Source organism: Chionomys nivalis, chromosome 11 (genome assembly GCF_950005125.1).
Source record: "Chionomys nivalis chromosome 11, mChiNiv1.1, whole genome shotgun sequence".
Lineage (NCBI taxonomy): Eukaryota > Metazoa > Chordata > Mammalia > Rodentia > Cricetidae > Chionomys > Chionomys nivalis.
The window spans coordinates 41,023,335-41,042,578 of record NC_080096.1 but is presented as its reverse complement, the minus strand read 5'-3'; the positions used below and the strand labels follow the sequence as shown (position 1 = coordinate 41,042,578).

Sequence of the window (19,244 nt, the reverse complement as noted above, 5' to 3'; positions counted from 1 at the left end):
CTGTCCTGCGGTCGTGCGGGGCTCCCTCAGGGCCGCCCCATCCACTGTCCCCCGCAGCCTTGGGAGCTAGGAGGGGCCAGAGCAGCCCAGGGGCAGCCATGACGGAGCCCGGGGCCGAGGACCTGGACACCCTCATCGACGAACTGGACTACCTGCCCGGCCACTTCCATTTGGAGATGCAGCTCAACTTCGAGCCGCGCTCACCGGCTCAGCTACGCGCCCGGGATCTGAAGCTCCAACGGGAGGGTCTGCGGCAGGAGCTGGAGCTGGTGGCTACCCCGCAGCTGCCTGCCGTGCGTCACCTCCTGGGAACCTTTTCCTTTTATCTGGATGAGCTGGACGAGGCCCGCGAGCGTTTCCTGGAGGTGGCCCGCGAAGACCCTGGGAACCTCAATGCCTGGGCCAATCTGGCACACGTCTATGGGCAGCTGGGCCAGGAGGAAGAGGAGGAGGCGAGCGCCGCGCAACTGGCCGGCCTCATGGGCCTGGCAGGGGACCCCGAGGATTCAGGAGACCCACGGCTCCGCGCTGCCCGCTGCCTGGCAGAGCAGGGATATGCACACGGCTTCGACGTGGGCTGTGCCAGTCCAGAGGAGCGTGCCCAGGTGCTGGAGGCGGGCATCGCACTCTACGACAAGGCGCTGAGCTATGGGCAGCAGGTGAGTGCTGGCAGGACTCTTCCATTTCCTTTGTAGGGATGCCCCCCACCATTCCTGACCCAGGCTGCCTAATAGCTTCAGGTTCCTGGCACTGCCTACCTAGCTTTCTGTTTCGGCACCAAGGCAAATATAACTAGGCCAGCTCATCCCTTTTCCCTCCTCTGCCAGCAAGGACCTATGCACATTCACCTAATAAGAGGCACAATCAGGCCCCAAAACTTGCCAGATTTTCTTCCTTTCCTCTCCCCTACTCCACCTACCTATCTATTTAGACCCCGAATTTTGTCAGCTCCGCTGCCTCAGTGGGCTGACTTCCGTCTCCTCCCCAGCCTTTCTCTGCTGGCCCAGCCTCGGGAACTCTTCCCCGCTTGCTTCACTCTGCTATCCATACAGTTGCTGCAGCTCACTGGCCACGTCTTCAGCTCAGGCCCCTCCCCACCAGCCGGCAGAATGAGTCCTGGGTTTGAGTGGCTTTTGAGGCCCTCAGCCCTTCATCCAGGCTTTCACTAAATCCTACATCTGCTCCATTCCCTATGGGCCGGCTGCTCACGGCTCACTCCCTTCAGATTTGCCACAAATTCCCCCTGATTCCAGGCTGGTCCCTCCAGCTCAGTCTCAACAGAGGGAGGCACAGTGTTCATCTGATTTATCACTGTAAACCAGTCTGGTAGTCAGTAACACTCAGGTCCTGGCACTAACAGACCCTAGTATACTTATCATTATCTTACATATAAGGGCCCTATGTTCAGCAGCCTATACAATAAGCACTTAGAATTGAGCAGCCCCGTAGGTCTGGAATCAAGGTATGGCTCTACTCAGTGCTTGGAGCTATCGGAGTCCTCGGCAGGTCTGCCTGACTGGGGGCCATCGATAGCCACACCAGTTCATAATTAATAGGGTATGGTTCCTGGCTGGTTGATGTTTTACTGTCTTCTGTTTCTTAGAAACAAGCCAATGGGTCCAGCCTACACTGCAGGGGAGGGGGTTACACAGTTCAGAAATACCAGCAGGTGGGGCTCACTGGGGCATCCCAGAGGCTGCCTGTCACTGAGGCTGATGGAAGAGTGATGTGGGCATGTTATCCTCCTGAGAGCAATGCCCTAGCACGTCTCCATCCCCCAAACCTCCAATCACCCTGGGTGTCTCTTCCATCAAAGCGTACAACTTCTTTAAGGACAAATATTGGAATGGTGACTTCAGGGAGGCCATGTTGGAGGGTGTGGACTTGACCTAAGGACAACAGTGCAGGACAGAGGTCGAGAGGGGACTTAGGCTGCAAGGGTCCAGGTCCAAGCCCCAGCTCCCAGAGCTCTCTAGCTCCAGTCAACAGATACCTGGCTCTCCAAGTGCCCTTTCCCTCTTGGTGAAATGAAGAAATAATGGCATGTGTGTCATAGGTTTTCTCACTAGTATAATGGCGACACAGTGGGCCCTGCCAGAGGATGGAATGCTGAGAATTTGTTGCTTTGGGGAGCTGCCCGAGGTCTGTGCAGAGAGTTGGGGTCCAGGGAGAGGCAGGGTTTGCTCCCTGCCCCATCTGCCAAAGAATAGATGAGCCTGTACTCATGAAGTACCTGGTACCGAGTATGTGCTCAGTAAACAGGACAGCAGTGATTTCAGCCATCAGCATTAGGGGCTGGATCTGGAGAACTCAGCTCTGTTCCTGTTTTGCTGTGTGGCTTAGAAAAGCTGCTCGTCCCTAGCCTCTGTGCAGACTTCACAGAGGCCAGTACTGAGCTCTGTATCCCTCCCTGAGATGCACCGTGATTATCCTGTCAAGTAGTAGAGAGGCCTGTACATGCCTAGCAGGTGGTTGCTGGATTTCTCTACATTTATCCATACCGCCTGTGTGCCAGACTTGTATTTAAGAAGTCCCAGCATTAAGAAGCTCCTCAACGCCGGGCGGTGGTGGCGCACGCCTTTAATCCCAGCACTTGGGAGGCAGAGGCAGGCGGATCTCTGTGAGTTCGAGACCAGCCTGGTCTACAAGAGCTAGTTCCAGGACAGGCTCCAAAACCACAGAGAAACCCTGTCTCGAAAAACCAAAAAAAAAAAAAAAGAAGCTCCTCAACAACAGAGAAAGCAAACATTAGTTCCTCCATTAATCACCTTACCCAAACCCTTCCTCTGGGAGCAGAAGCCCAAAGGACAAGTTAGAGATGCCCCTACAGCTGCCCGAGGTCACACGCCCATGACACATGACATTCTCTAAATAGCACCAGAGAGCATGCTTTCTTTTTTTTTTAAATATTTATTTATTTATTATGTATACAATATTCTGTCTGTGTGTATGCCTTCAGGCCAGAAGACCCCATTACAGATGGTTGTGAGCCATCATGTGGTTGCTGGGAATTGAACTCAGGATCTTTGGAAGAGCAGGCAATGCTCTTAACCACTGAGCCATCTCTCCAGCCCCCGAGAGCATGCTTTCTGAAATAAAACCAGTTCCCCAGGGCCTGACGATGGACACAGACTTCAGCGGCACATGGGGACCCAATGCTGGCGTCAGCGGTGACCTGGAAAATCCAGGTCCTGTGGAGTAGAGAAGCAATGTGCAAGTTCCAGAGAAGGGATGCCTTTCAGCAGAGGTGACTGATGGAAGCTTCTGGAAGAGGTAGAAATCTGTTAGCAGGAATAAGAGGAGGGCATGCCCAGCATGATGGTGTAAAGGCCTGATATAGCAGGAGCATACGGAGCATGAGGACTTCAGAGACAGTTACCTGGGGCGGGAGATGAGGGCCAGGAGGCGGCAGCCTGAAACTTTATGGAGATAGCATAACCACTCAAGAGCTACTGATATGAACTTTGAAATCGGGTGCCACCTTCTTCATTAGCCACACCTTCTCTGACTATGTGCCCCTTCTCACAGCAATCCTAATAGACGATTCCCCAGACATCTGTGTAGACTTCTCCCTCGCTAAGGAGGACTGCCCTCTGCCTAGAAAGCAAAGGCACCCATCAGAGCCTAGCCCATGTTGTTACCTGCTTCTGGGGGCCTCCTCACATAGCTGCCCCCTCTGGACACCTTCCACCTTCATCTTATACCAGGCAAGCAGTTTGCCTGATGGGAGTGAGCTAGTAAGAGGAGCTGAATACTCCCATCCTAACTTGCCTCAGGACCTTTGCTTTTCTCCGGGAGACCCCTCACAGGCCTTCTCAGGAATCTGGGATGTGGAATGCTGAGAGCGCTCAGGCAGGCCAGTCTGTTTGTTGGTGAGATCATAATTGAAGGCAGGAGGTAGAGGCACTCAGGGTAGGAAGCAGGAGGAGGGACTCCCCAGCTTCAGGAGTGCTTGTGGGAGCAGTGGAGGTGGGCAGGGGCTACCAAATCTTGTGCATTGCAGGAGGCTTTCCACCTGTTGGGAGGAATTGCAAGACACAGGCAGGATGAACCAGGAGCTCCTTGAGGCCAGAGGACAAATACCTGCTGGAATGTAGTGGCTGTAGTCTCACCACTACTACAGAGGGAACAGTGTGAAGCTAGCTCATTGTTCAATTTGTAAATGTGGGGAGGGGGGAGGAGTGAGTCTTTGGAATGGCTGGCCTCTCTGTTCATTCCCTGTTGGGAGGTTTAGGGTTGTGATACTGGGAGTGGAATCCAGGCCTTGCTACACTAGACAAGCGGTCTATTGCTGAACTCCACCTCTAAGCCTTGCTCTTTGTCTGGACAAAATTCTAAAGAGATGTCTTGCTGCTGTCATTCTTTCCATACTCTGAAGACCACCTTTACACACACACACACACACATGCACGCACGCACACATGCACAGGAGTGGGGGGAAGCAGAGAAAGAAGACAGAGTGATTGATTTGCAGGGATAGAGATTCCTGGCACGGATCTCATCTGTCTTTAGACAGATCAGGTGGAGAGTCTGCTCCAGCCCCAGGTGGCTGCAGGATGCCTCATGAGATCCTAACATGACCATCCCAAGGTGGCTGGGAAGATGACCAGGACATGAAAGCACCAGGTAGGATGTAAATTGGGATCCTGTGCAGTTCTTCCCCCAGCATCTGGCCCCTCCAGACACTGTGTGTGGCTCTGTACCAGGCAGTGTCTGTGGTTCTTCTTGGAGGGAATTCTGCTTTGTCCCATGAGGGGTGAACCCTGTCTTATGTTCTTTTTGTTACCTGCCCCTGCCAGGGGTTAGCAGAGATGGAATGAACACCTGGAGATGGGATCTTTGTAGCTGTTGTTAATTTTATTTATTTATATTTTTAAGACAGGGTTTCTCTGTGTAGCCCCAGCTGTCCTGGAACTCACTCTATAACCAGGCTGGCCTTGGGACTCAGAGATCTACCTGCTTCTGTTTCCTAAGTGCTGGAATTAAGGGCTTGCACAACCACTGCCTGGATAAAAATTTAATTGAGTTGAATAATTCAATTTTAAATCTTAAAAATAATCCATGTTTTTAAAAAATAAACTTTAAACACTTAGAACTTTTCTATTTCTCCAAAAAAAAAAAAAAAAGCCCTGTCCCAGGCCACTCAGTTATTTGATTTTCTTTTCTCAAAATATTGGCTTAACACATGCATAAACATGTATGTAAACATTCACACATAACTCATGCACGTGCATATGTTACGGCGTAAAAGAACTGTAGACAGAATTTATTATAAAATATTCAGCTTTAATAAGGGGAAGACTTACAAAACCAAGGTTCCCGCGGAGAACAGGAAAACAGAAGGGGACGCCAGAAGCACACCCGCAATCTTTATAAGTAAAAAATAACCTCAGGGGATCCGCCCTTCAAGCAAGGTGATTGGCTGGGCTTCCCCTACATGCATACATTGTACATGCACCGACACATGAGCTAACATGTACACACACCCACACATGTATACTTACACATGGGCACACATATGTATACTTATACATGTTCACATACACGCTGTTGATAAAATTCCTTCTCTGGAAGAGACATATACAATGTCTACCTCTTTTTCTAAGGTTTCAATGACAAAGAAAGGTAAAGTTCCACCAGAATTCACTCTGGGAGTCAATGTGTTTACTTACCAAGCAACAGGTGAGGGGTTACAGAAAGGGACAGAGGTAACCTTAAAGCAGTCACACTGGAAAGTCTGAACTCAGTGTGTGGGATGATGACCCCCCCATGACTCTATGGAGAGAGCCTCCTCCATAATCCTCTACCTAAATCCTCAGCCTCCCACCCCAGGAATCCAAGGCCATATGCAATTAGGGCAGAATTGCTTCCAAGTGGTTGAATGGAGTAGCTGGATACTCAGCTTGAGGGTCCCATAGCACGCTCTCTCTCTCTCTCTCTCTCTCTCTCTCTCTCTCTCTCTCTCTCTCTCTCTCTCTCTCTCTCTCTCTCTCTCCTCCTCCTCCTTCTAAGAGGGCAGGTCAACAGGCCCAGCTGTGCTGAGCTTTTGTGAGCAGGTCAGCAGAACTCCCAAAGATGGTGGCAGTTTTGCTTGGAGGGTGGTCCTGTCCAACACATGCCTGCTAATATACTTGCAGATCCACGTCTGAACACACATGAACACTCTTCATACCCACATGAGTAAGTGCTCACACATGTGCATGCTCCTGCCCCTCCCCACCCCTCACAGCTGCCTGGGTGCGACCCATCCACAACAGGAGCCTGTGGGCTGAGCTCAGAATTGCACTTTCATTAGCGTTTTTTAGTCTAACTCAGACATCACAGAGCCACCACCAGTTAGGCATCGTGTTTCCCCTCACCTGCAGAGCACAGCAGGCTCCAGAGGGGAAGCAACCTTCCAGGAGGACCCCGTGCACTTATATCATTTGGATTTCATCATCAGGGATGCTGGAGAGCAGGGAAGTGATGCCTCAGGCCAACTTCACAAAGAGTGGGCATTCCATTTCTATGCCTAACAGGGTTGAAAGAGCACCCTAGTCAGCAAACCCAGGGTCCCTGTGTGCACATTGGGTACACACACCTCCACGGTTCTGGGAGCTCTGATTCGGTTCAGGATGGGTGAAGCCAGACGAAGCTGACAGAAGGAGGATGCCAGGCCATGGGCTAGTGAGCTGGGCACTAAGCATGCCTGTGTTTTTCTACATCATCTCACGTGATCTCATAGAAATGCTGGCGATGCCATGCTGTTCTACAGATGAGCAAACAGAGGCTCAGAGAGGTGCAGGCTTGCCCAAGGGTATACACAGCCATGAGTGCCGGGCAGGGACCAAAGTCGGGTGCACAGCATTCCTGTCTCAGTCTTGTGGTGTCCTTGGAGCCACGCACATTTGCTGCTCATTGCTTCTGGGAATGCCGCTGCCTTCTCTCCCCACTAACTGGTAACCTTGAGGGCTGTAGTCTGTGAGACCTCAGTGGGCAGGCATTTTTTGTATCATCTCATTCAATTATGCCTGACAGAAGAAACCATGTCCACAGGGCTCTGCACAGTGGGGATCTGAGGAGAGTGAGGCTCTCTTCTCTTACCTGAGGGCAAAAGACTCCCTCAGACCCACAGTCACTACAGACCCTGAGTCTGAATTAGATCTACAGCAAATAGAGACGTGGCTCCTCAAGGTGCAGTCAGTGTAGGGACCGCACGAAGCAAAGATGACCCACAGGGCCTGCGGGTATGACAAACTAAGAGACAGCAGGGAGCTGCCGTTGCTCTGCTCAGAGCATGAAGTCCAGGTGAAATGCTTCAGGGGATCCAAGATGCTGACAGACACCGAGTCATGGTACTCATTTCCCAACGCCCTCCACCCACCCATTCACTACCCCACCACAAGCTTCTTAGATGGGCAGGATGTTCAGAGACACAGAGGCGAGCTCAGTGATCAGGATCCCTCATTAGAGGAAGGGACCTCAGACTTTTGTGATTCCGCAGATTCAATGAGGCAAGTCAAGGGGAACACTAGTCCCCACAGCAGGGTGGGGAGGAACCTCTCTCTGTCCTGTGCAGTGTGCTCTGCCGCTGTCTGTCACCACTGAAGACCTTCCGCTTGTGCTAGACAGACTCATTCTCGGGCAGGTCTGATACCAGCGATTGTTTCTGCAGTGTCCGCCTTCACAAGGCCAGGGATTCAGGATGCTGCTGAAAGACTGGTTTTTGGAGGGAGGCAGATCAGATCGGAATCCTGGTCTTCTACCCGGCAGTGTGGCAGAGAAAAGCCTTCTTCCTTTCCATTAGTCCCCTCCCAGAAGGGTATTAGTCATCCGGGGGCCTCCCTGAAACGTAAAGAGCAGCTGCCAAGGCAAAGTTCACCCTGCCAGGTAAATACTCGCTGAGAGCCTAGTTGATAACCCAGTCTATTCGGGAGTCTGTAGTTCTGTGAACCGAGGGTTTAGTGAGAGGAGAATTGAAATCCTTTAAAGTCACTTCCAACGTCCCTGTCTCTGAGGCACCACTCAGGGACATGCTTGAGTCCACACAAGCCTGCCCTGTGACACTACATCTCATCCCACTCCTTCTGCCAGGCCTCCTGCCTTCGTCTCTTATGCCACAAGCCACAGAAGCAAGCTCGTCAGGCATCCCTGAGGAGGAGAGTTCTGATCCTTTGGCCCATTGGAAAGGGACACATCTCTCAGCCCATTTCACTCCACCCTCTGTAGGGAGTCCAGCCAGCGGCTTTCAAACTCAGACCCTCAGAGAGGACACAGAGCCTCCTGGGCCACACCTCTAGAGCCACAGAGGGGTGAATCAAGAATTTGCATTTCTAAGTCAGGCCTGGTAGCTCACACAGTAATCCTAGCACACCTAGACTGAGACAGGAGGATTGTCACAAGTCTGAAGCCAACCTAGGCTATAGTATGAAACTCTCGTCTCAAAAAAAAAAAAAAAAAAAAACCCTAACCAGGTTGGCCTCGAACTCACGGAGATCTCACAGCTCTATCATAGCTGTCGCTCCTACAACCTCCCTAACAAGGAACTCTTGAGGAGTCAAATGAGCCAGCACATGGTCTGCTCTGCACAGCAGAATTTGTTGACTATCAAATCGTGTGACATAACAAACAGCTAAGCCTGGATGTGGTGGTGCACCCCTGGATTCCTAACAGGAGATGGAGGCAAGGTGATGCCAAGCTCTAGGCTAGCCCAGGACATGCAGTAAGACGCTCCCTCATTAAACAGGGGTGTAGGGGTATGTGGGGTGAGTAGAATGCGAGGAGTGTCCGTAAGTCTGTCCAGGCTTTCACGTCGGTCATGTGACTTCGAGGACAGACAGCATCTTGCCTCAGTTTTCCCGTCTGTACTAAGATGGTAATGATTCTCACTTTCCCTTCCACGCGGGACATTCAGAAGCCCTAAATAAGCTGTGAGACCGTGCTTTGCAAGTGGTAACCACAGTTTAAACCCTGGCTCTTTGCGGTTAGAAAGAATGTGAACTTGAAGACAGAGGTGGCTTTCGGCCTGCTGTCCCCATCTCATTGGGGAGGCAGAAAATGAGAAGAGGAGCAGGCTGATGCTTACTTAGGAAACTCCTCAGGGTCTGTCCCCCGTGCTCACCTGCAGCTAGTCCCAGGGTGACTGCAGACTCAAGCTGGGCCTCATGCAGCTCCTTCTTGAGAATCTGCCCCAGGGTGAGGGCCAGCCTGACACCTCAGCTCTGATGCTGACTGGCTGCTCTCGTGGGGTATCCTAGGCAGAGCCCAGACCAGGAGGTCCCAGAAACTCCTTCCATAGGGCTCTCAGTCTTTACCTCACCCCAGGCTGCCTAAACCCTCAGCCTCTGGAAGCTGGGAACCCTGGAGCTGTACCCTTGCCTGCCACGCCACTGAGGCTCCTCGGCAGGAGCACACAGCAGCCACAGGCCTGTTTAATTTAATGCACTGTGGCTTGCCAGGTTGCCCCTGGTAACAGCTTCAGCTGCTGCTCCAAAAACAGCCAGGACTTTTAAAGAGACAGGCATCCAGGAGCTTCTGGCTAACAGCAACCCAGCAGCACTCCGAGGCCCCTACTCCATGTGCGCTGACCCCCCTACTCCATGTGCGCTGACCCCCCTACTCCATGTCTGCTGACCCCGCCCATAACCCAGAAGCCTGCCTTTGGCAACACTCACAAGTGTTGTCTCACTCAGATAGCTGCAGTTCTGAAAATCAGTTTAGTCTCCAAATTTGGAGGGTCAGGGAGAGAGAAGAGCAAAGGCCTAGGAGCTGCTCCTGCAATTCAGGGGGAGTGTCACATGGCTTCCATTGTGAAATTCCTAATAGCAGGTTCTGAATTCGAGGGTGTTGACAGTGAGCAGAGTGGCGGGGGAAGTGTCTGCTCATAGACCTTGATGTTAATGCGTGTGGAGCTTTGGGTAAATCACCCCACCTCTCAGGTCTCAGGGTCCTCGGATACATAACAAGGAGATTGGTAATGGCATTGTGGGAAAGGCTGGAGGTTAGGACCGTGGAGGGATGAGCTTAACTCCCAGCTCTGCCATTCACTGGCCATGTGGTTTGGGCCAATAAGGCAATGTCTTTGGACCTGGGTGCCGACGGAAGGCAGTGGGTCAGGGGGGTGTAATGTACATACCCATAATGTAAGCACATGGAATCACACATTTGGAGCTATCCTGGGCTACACAGCAAGTCCAGGACAGCCTAGGCTACATAATGAGATGCTGTCTCAAACAAAAAACAAAACAAAATGGATGGTACATCTAATACCGGGGTGCTATGGAAACAAGTCAGATGTCTGCAGCCCTAGAGACAGGAATATGGTGCAGAGGGTGTCTTCAGGTTCCGGGCCTTAAAGCCCTAGGGCCATTTGGGGCACTGAAGCAGATTACAGTCTACAGTAGACAAAGCAGCCCCAGCCCACACCAGGAGAGACGGACTCCTGTTTGCCCCTGGGTGTGCCCCTGAGGCACATAGCACTACCCTCCTTTGCAGATAAGGATGCCGCCCCTAGGCTCTCATCCCGAGGGCCACCCAGTTGGACCACTCAGGCCCCTGAGCCTCCCAGCCTCTGCTCTGCTCATTCCAATCCAGAAGCCACTCTGCCAGCTCTTGTATTGGCCCCTCCCATCCCTTATCAGAAACACGGAAGAAAGCAAAGAAAGCATGGGGCCTCTTCCCTCCGTGACTCTCGCATTAGACAATCACAAAGCAAGGCTGTGACCAGACCAGAGGTCTGAGGTTACGCCAACAAGCAGCCAAGCAGCCCGAGGCACCACGAGTTACTCATGCGCAAGTGTTTGACCAGGGTAGCCCATAAAAGGTACCCCATAAATCTGAGCCCTCCCTCCCTTCCAAGCACCAGTGTAAGGGCAACAGACAGGTAATCTACCATTCTATCCCCACTTTGTGCTTTGGAAATGTCCCCATTTCTCAAGGATGCCCCAAAACACTTGGGGCCTGTGCCTCTATCCCCCACAGTGCTTTTCACAGTCAAAGCCCTGGTGTACGTAGGCCCTCCTAGAAACGGTTTAACCCACTGAAGTGTCGTGAGTAGCAAAGCACACATGGGCGCTTGACACCCCCAGCTCTAGCCCCTGCTCTGACTCCCCACCACCTTACAGATGGGCTCCAAATTCTAAGCCTGGAACTTTGACCCTTCACAATGTTCCCCCTGGCTCCTCAACACTTTGGGTTAGGGATTCCAGCCCTGGTCACCTGCAGACCCCATTTCCGCTCTCCTACCATCTCCGAACCTCTGCCCATGATGGCCAGGCCTCCGGGAATAGTATTTCTTGCTATATCCCTCTGGCGGTGCCCTCTCTTCTGGAGGACCCTGTTCTAGTGCCACTTCTTCAGAAAGCCTTGGGGGACCCTGGTCTGGGGAGGACATCTCCTCAGGACCCTCACAGTCCCTTCATCCCTTCCATTCTAATTGTATCTTTACACCTGGCTTTGCTGCCAGGCCAAAGCCTTCAAGATGGGACCACCTTCCCTCTCCTGTCTTCACTGCCCAGCCTTGGACCATTCACCATTCACCGGCTCCAGCTCCCTCCTCCTCACTTCACAAACAATGTTCTTTGCCTTCCGGGTTACATACATACATATGTATACACACAAACACACACGCACGCACGCACACACGCACACACACACACTTTACCCAAGATCCCATTCACTGGCTGTGACTCCCTCCATCTCACACACACACACAGTGTTCTTTGCCCTCCGGGTTACTCATTCCCTCACATCCCTGAGAAGCTGCTCAAGCCACCCCACCTCAACATACACACGGACCAGGTACCCTGGTCCCTGTCTCTCCCTCTGAAGTGCCACAACCTAGTCAAGACTCAGCTTGGAAATACATCCTCTAACTGGGCGGTAGTGATGCATAACTTTAATCCCAGCATTTGGATCTCTGAGCTCTGAGTTTGAGGCTACCCTGGTCTACAGAGAGAGTTCCAGGATAGCCAGGGCTACACAGAGAAACCCTGTCTCCAAAAAACAAGAAAGAAAAGAAAGAAAAAGAAAGAAAATACCTCCTCTGGCTGGGAGTGGCGTCATCCTGCTGTAGATGGTCTGCCACCACTCTCAGGGCTTTGGTCAGACTTTGCCCCTCCTCCAGGGTTTGATAATGGTGACAGGAATCAGGAACATGGGCTATGTAGCTAAACCAACACCAGTTCCCCAGAGCTGCCTTCTCCAGCCGGGCTATCCTGGGCAAGTCACTTCCCTCTCTGTACCTCAGTGTATGTACCTGTAGAGGAGCTAATATCCAGTTCCTAGGTTTGCTGTGAGCTCAGGCAACGGGCATGAGAACCTTGGCACACACACCAGGCCTCTCCATACCCAGGTCTGTTTCCCTAGCCAGTTTATAAGCCTCGGAATGTCAGGGTTCAACCGTCACTGGAGGCCACATCCCCGAAGCACTTCTGAGGTGCTCAGGAAGGCTGGCTGATCTGAACGTGGCTGGAGGGGGAGGAGTGTAGGGAATGAGGTGAGTGAGAGCCCGAGCTGAGAAGGCAGGAGAGGTGGGCAGGGAGATGACTGTGGGGGAGGGGCCAGAGGCAGAGGCAGAGTCAGAGCCGCCGACATGCACTGGGGACTTTATTGGTTTTCATTAAAATTCCTTCCCAAGGCAGGAGGAGCTACTCCCGTAAATAACAGCATAAATATTTTATCGGGTGCCCGAGTCAGTCTAAATGCACAGCAGGGTTGGCGAGAATAATAATGGAAAATATTCAGGGAGGCCGGGTGAGCTGAGCTCGGTGGACTCACTTAACATCCCCAGAGAGGTGGAAGTGGGGAAGGTGCCAGAGGGAAGCAGGAGGGGAAAGAAGAAAGGAGAACACAGCTGAGCAGAGCTGGGGCTGGGGGACCCAGAGACTGGGTAGGGTTAGCTGGGGAAGGGGAGAACAGGCTCCACACCTGCTCCCCGTGAGGGCTGCTTCACTGGGGACTCAGGTGGCTCATCTCAAAAGCTCTTTGATCAGAGAAGGAAAGCAGTTTGCCTACGGCTGCCCAAACAGACACCGACATCAAGGCTGTTGATGGCCGAAGGCCTCCCCACTGTACCTGTTGCCTCTTTAAGTTCAGGCTCTAGCACGGGTACCTGTGAGCACCAGCCTGAGTGTCTCCATAACCACCATATACAGCATGTCACTCTCTGCTTCCTAGATCCCAATAGAAGAGAAAAGGAGCTGGTACTTCACCATGGCAACGCTCTTCATCAGGTCAGGCCCGGGACTGGAGGTGGGTTGGGGATGGTGGAAGAGGTGTGGCCTGGAAACCAGGCTGAAGATGGAGTAGAGGAGGGTGGGTGCCATGGCAGCTCTCTGGGGTCGACCACAGCCCTTTCCTGTCCACAGGCTGGACGGCATCTTGCTAGAGATGGGCAGTGAGGAGCAGAAAAGGCTGCCAGCCTTCAACCGCACCCTGGCCTTGCTCCGGCAAGTCCTCAAGTCCTCAGACTCCCGACACCGAGGTGGGAACTCCGGGTGGGGTTGAAGAGCCTCTGTCCTGCTGTCCTGCCCCTGTCAGTAGTTCTGTCTGACTCCATCCCTGTCTCTTTTTGCCTCACCCTGGCTCACCTCACAAACCTGTGTTTACACAAGGAAGCCCAGGCTCCTTAGCATAGCAGACTCAGGTGCCAAAACCTGTGGTCCCAGCACTGGGTGGCACATGAAACATACAAAGGGCTTGGATCAGTGGTAAAACAATTTACCCATGTGGAAACAGGCAAAAAGAGTTTACTGAGGTATGCTTCAAGGAAGTAGCAGGGAAATCACTGCTTCTTCAGGGAAGAGAGAGTAGCCACTGAGAGGGAGTTTATTTTACAGCCATTGAGGGGGGTTATTTGGCATTGTTTCTTACACCATTTGTGTGGAGAACCCTATCTGGGTGGAGAGGCTCCACCCCGTGCCATCTTGTTCAGTAGGAACTTCGGCAGTAAGTTGTTTTCCTGGAGATTGGTCATTTGTCCAAGGAGCCGTGGGGTCAGGTTCCAAAGGTTGTGGCCAGGCTGTAAAAGCATAGGAATTTTGCTTTTATTTGGGGTCTTTTGTTTCTGTACTCAAAAGCCTGAAGTAGCCCAGAGTGCTGAAACAGTGTGTTCGATGGTAAGACCACCACCAGACACAAGCCCACTAAGCCTACAATGACACAGACCCATATCTTAGAATATACAGCATGTGTCTCCATCACCTTCCACCCCTGTCTATGGTTAGGGAAGAAGGCTGTGTAGGAGACAGGTGAGTCACTCATTCTAAAGGCCAAGCAGCAATCACAGGGACTACACCCCCCAGGAAGCCAGAAGAGCTATGTCCCTGAAACGGCATCTCCTGTGTGACATGTTTAGACACAGAGTAAGCCCCAGACATGGCCTGCCACACCCTCAGGAGTCCTATAACCTCCTCTGCCTTTCGTCTTCTCTGTCTCTGGCTCACACTGTGGTCCTTTTCTTCATCTTTATGGGGACCAGTGCCTACAGAGGAGGAGTTGGCCCCCGTCCCCGCTTACACTCACCCTAGCTCCACTGCTCCCTAGAGACCCCACCCTCTCTTGCCCTCACCCAGCTTTGGCCTGGTGCTATGTTGGCATGCTGCTGGAGAGGAAGGACACCTTCTTCACCACCCCCATGGGTGTCCACGAATGCGGATACTCAGGGACGGAGGCCCTGGACTGCTTTGGCAAGGTATGTGTATGTCCTGGGTACACCCGCTTCCCAAACTTGGGCTCCCCCAGAGCCCTCTGCTTCTTGGGCCAACCCCGCTCTGTGACCCACCCAGAAAGAACCCTACTCCAGCCCTCCACCTCCACCCTCTCCTCACCCAAAGAACAAGCGATCCTTCCTTCAAGCCTGCTCTGCTCTGCCCAAGGTCAACACCATCCCCACCTGAAGTGACCCACACCCATCCCTCCAGCCTTGAAATGGGCCCTGGAACAGTTCTTCCCACGGCTGTGTTTCTTTTCCCTCCCAGGGGTTTAATAGAGGGGACAGATTTACTGGGATCTCCTTACTGGGTCTGCCCTCAGGTCTTGTGACCCTAAGACAAGTCATTTAGAACCACCAGTAGCAATCAGCAATCAATACCAACATTGGCAGGGAGACGCTGGCCCAGCTAGAAGCCCCATAAGTATGAGAAGGTTGAGGATGACTCTGGCCTACATCTTTATCAGCCACACGACAGGAGAGGAAAAGCTTAAGAATGTGCCAGTGAGCTAGACTCCAAGGAATTTGGGGCTGGTAGGTTTGCCCAAAGTGTAGGATCCAATATGGTTACTGTATGACTAAGCCATGAGGATGCTGGCCATGGGTAGGTAGGATCTGTGAGTGTGGTGGCTCAGCTTCATGCTTTCATTCCCCGCTTCCTCCCTTCATAGGCCATTGAGATCGCCAAGGACCATCCTCCCATCCTGAATCGCCTGGCCAAAATCTTCCACTTCCTAGGAAAGCAGGATATGGCCATAGGAACCTGCAACATGGCCCTGGATGTGCTTAGAGACCCACAGCTCAACTGGCAGGCATACAGCACCAGGGCCAAGGTGAGACAGCTCCGCCTCATTCTGCCGTCAGGTATAAGAGGCCAAAGGGCAAGGGCAAAGATCCTTGGGCCAGTGCCCTGGAATCCTCATGGCAGAGAGCTTAGGAATCGTCTAGACACCCAAAATGCCTGCCTTTTGAGCCAAGAGTTAAGCTTAGTGCTGTGTGTAAACACGGAAGCAAACATATCCCAGGAGTCCGTTCGTGACTGACTGATCACTATATTAGAGACTTCACCATCTCTCGGGAGACTGGGCTGCACATATCCTCAGGGCTCCCAGTCACACACTGAGGTGAAAGTTGCCTCCCTCGGTTCTCCTTGCTGGACCCAGCTTTACCTCTGACCCCCTCAGAACCCAGCTGCTTGAGGCCACACCTACAGCTCTGAACTCATCCCCCCCCACACACACACACACCCCTCATTGGTTCCACTACCTTTTCATTGTGCTTCCAATCCGGTCCCCAGGGCTGCAGGAAGTAAACAGAAAACTGTCCTGTAGTTGCTGTGGTTGCTACTGATAATAATAATACTCACTATAAAGCCAGAAGGTGGTGCTACAAAAATCTTCCAAACTGTGCTCTGCTTAATCTCCTGAGAATCCCGGAGAAGCGGGGCATGTGCCAGTCTACGGATGGGGCATGGCACAGAGTGGCAGCCAGCTTCCTCAGGGTCCTGCCTTCACTTTGCTAGAATGACAGCCGTAGCTCCTCCATCTGCTCCCTGTGGCTCCAAAGGTCACACTCACTACTCAGATGACCAGAACAAGAAGGAACAGGAACATGTACAGAAGGGAACGCACAGGGCAAGGACAGAAGCCAGGACCTGGCTGTGATAGCTTTGTCCAACTCCTGTCCTGATGCCTTTCTTCCATCCTGTTGGCCTGGGTCTCCACCTAGAATCCTCACTTGGTAGATATCCAGCTGACTTCCTCCCTTCCTGCAGGCCTGACAAAGCTTCAGCTTTTTTCTAATGGCCTCTTATTGAAAATGACAAACTACTTGCCAGTATTTTCTGTCCTTCCCTGCTTTACTTTTCCTTCTTTTGTTTGTTTGTTTGTTTGTTTGTTTGAGAGAGGGCTTCTCTGACTGTCCTGGAACTCACTCTGGAGACTAGTCTGGCTTCAAACTCAGAGATCCTCCTGCCTCTGTCTTCCAAGTGGTGACATCAAAGGCATGCACCATCACCACCACCCAGCTACTTTTCCTTTTTAACACCAAGACACTGTTTACTCTTTGTCCTGTTGATTGTTTCTCCTACTGACACAGAAGTTCACACTTTGTCATTTTGTTTTCCACTGTGTTCTCAGTGCCTGACACATAGTTAGTTTTGGGAATTGCCAACTTTTCAATTTAGAAAATGGAGCTCAGATGTTATAATACTTCCTCGAGGTTATATGGCAGATTGTGGGGGCAGTCAATACGTGTTTGCTGGAAGAATAGATGGATGGAGGGATGGATGGATGGATGAATGTTCTTACTTCATCCTGTTCCTCACTGTGTAAGCAGGGAGGCAGGCCCAGAATGGGGAGTGGTTACCCTAGCTGGCACAGTACTAAGACCCAGGGCTCGTGGGTCCCAGTCTGGGGTGGCAGGCTTTCTGCAGCCACACAGGATGCCCCTGGTTGCTACCCAGAAGCAACCTGGCTTTTTCGTGAGATCAGAAAGGAGGCAGATGTCTTGTGTAGAGGGTTTCCCCTGAGTTGCCCCTCTACTGCAGGTTCGAATCAGAGCCTATGTCCACGACCTGGAACGGGCCAAGGTGGGGCTCGGGGGCATGCCAGACAGGAACCACCTGGCCTGTGCCAAAGCTGACCTTGAGGAAGTGATCAAGGTGCACCCAGGCCTCAGGACCTACCTAGACATCGGCCAGGTAAGAGACAAGGGCTGCCTGGACCCTGAGGACAGAGAGGAATACGTGGTGTGGGCCCTGCTCTCTCCCCCTCCAACTGTCCCGTGGATTGGATGCAATAATGTGTGTAGATGTTTAGAAGCCTCCCTCGTCCCACCCTCTACCCCTCAGCAGTCAGTACAGGCCATGATGTGCTCAGGGAAGGGCTATCAAAGGTGACCACATCATAATTGTATGGGGGGCTGGGCTTAAGGCTAGATGTGGAGGAGCTGGGACTAGAACCCTGGTACAGGGTTTTCCAGGGGGCTGGAGAAATGGTGGGAACTGATTGGGGGGGGGGGCTAGGGTGTGAAGGAGGAAGGCTAAGAGGCCACCCCTACCCAGGTTTACTACTACATGGGCGTGGATGCCATGAGGGAGCTGCTGGCTGTGGATGAAGCCGCGCTCAACCAGGCGCTGGTCTTCCTGGCAAAGGCTGGCGAGTTGGAGCTGGGAGCCACGCTACCGGAGCTGCAGCTGCTGCGTGGCAAATGCTTGCGAGTCCAGGGCGAGGATGCCAACGCTGCCGCCTGCTTCAAGCGTGCAGTGGAACTGGACGACACGGGATCCAGCCACACGGAGAGCTTCGGCTGCCTGCTCGAGGCGCTACTGGCTCAGTGGAGCCAGGCACAGCTGAGCGACGGCGAGGTGGGCTGTGAGGTGGACATCTGGTTGTGCCACGCCCGGAGCAAGTACCCACCGGCACGCCTGCGCCAGGAGCTGCAGCGGGTGTGGCGCGGCCACACAGATGAGGTCCTGGGTCTGGCTGGTGCCCTGGTAGCCCAGGGACGGCCGGCACTAGTGCGGTTGCTCTTTGAGACCATGGAACACGAGGGTGAGGACGCTGGAGGACCATGCAAAAATCGAGCGTCCTCCTCCTGAGTCAGGTACTGATGCCCTGATGAGGTCGGATCCCAAAGAGGCCCCACGTGGATAATTGAGTCTAGTCATGGCACTCAAGACAGGCCATCTGGAAGGGTGAGCAGAGCCAGATGTTTTCGGCGTCGGGTTATAGTTTAGTCGAAGGCTTGCCTAGCAAGCATTGAGGCCCTGGGTTCATTTCCTACATCTGAGGGGTGGGGGAAGTCAAAGCAGATTTTCTCCCCCCACAGAAATTGTGAATGGGTATTTTGAAACGTTTTATAAATTTGAAATACCCATAGGGCAGGAAAGGGGCGCTTGCAGGAAATTCTGCAGGAAAAGGAGTCTGGGAGCATGCACCGAGAGGTCACTGGAAAACTGCCCCTTGAAGAAAAGAATTTTACAAACACGCAGGGAAAATAGGATAGTTCGACTCTGGCAGAAAAGATGGCTGTCTCCGATGTGACTTCCTATCAGTCCCCTGGCAGAAAAGACGGCTGTCTCCGATGTGACTTCCTATCAGTCCCCTGGCAGAAAAGATGGCTGTCTTCGATGTGACTTCCTATCAGTCCCCTGGCAGAAAAGATGGCTGTCTCCGATGTGATTTTCTATCCCAGATGTCTGAGTGACTGCCATTGGAGTCCCAAAGGCCACACTGAAAGTTTAGCTGAGCAGTCTCAAGTCCTCAGCCAGAAAAGTTAGCTAAAACAGACCAAGGTAGCACTGTGTCTGGGAGCCGGCAGGGTTCTGACTTAAGCCCAGGCTTTCAGAACCAGTTCCTACCTCACCATCAGCTTCCAGCAAGCCTCTCTGCTTTGGTCAGCCTTCCTGGAAGACATCCCAAAAGTCTCTGAAATAGAACTTATCAGAAACACCCTTATTCGCCTTCCCTGTCCTCTCTGCATCCCTGCTCCTGTCCAGTTTAGTTTTTTGTTGTTTATTGTTTTATGATAACCTCGAGGACTTTTCTGAAAA

General features: G+C 52.5%; 1 protein-coding gene across 1 annotated transcript; it reads left to right on the top strand.

Annotated features, from left to right (window-relative positions):
- Positions 1-18,739, top strand: Ttc22 (tetratricopeptide repeat domain 22). The gene is made up of 7 exons (XM_057784962.1): positions 1-659; positions 13,156-13,211; positions 13,347-13,462; positions 14,553-14,671; positions 15,361-15,522; positions 17,238-17,390; positions 17,754-18,739. Exons 1-7 carry the CDS (start codon positions 99-101, stop codon positions 18,288-18,290), a joined length of 1,704 nt encoding a protein of 567 aa, XP_057640945.1. The 5' UTR covers positions 1-98; the 3' UTR covers positions 18,291-18,739.
- Positions 18,740-19,244: the final 505 nt, after the last annotated feature.

Bases quoted from the DNA above. Each gene is read 5' to 3' on its own strand.
- Ttc22 (XM_057784962.1), top strand. From the start codon at position 99: ATGACGGAGCCCGGGGCCGAGGACCTGGACACCCTCATCGACGAACTG. The intron at 13,463-14,552 runs GTGGGAACTCCG...GCCCTCACCCAG, and splicing joins CTCAGACTCCCGACACCGAG to CTTTGGCCTGGTGCTATGTT. The intron at 14,672-15,360 runs GTATGTGTATGT...CTCCCTTCATAG, and splicing joins CCCTGGACTGCTTTGGCAAG to GCCATTGAGATCGCCAAGGA.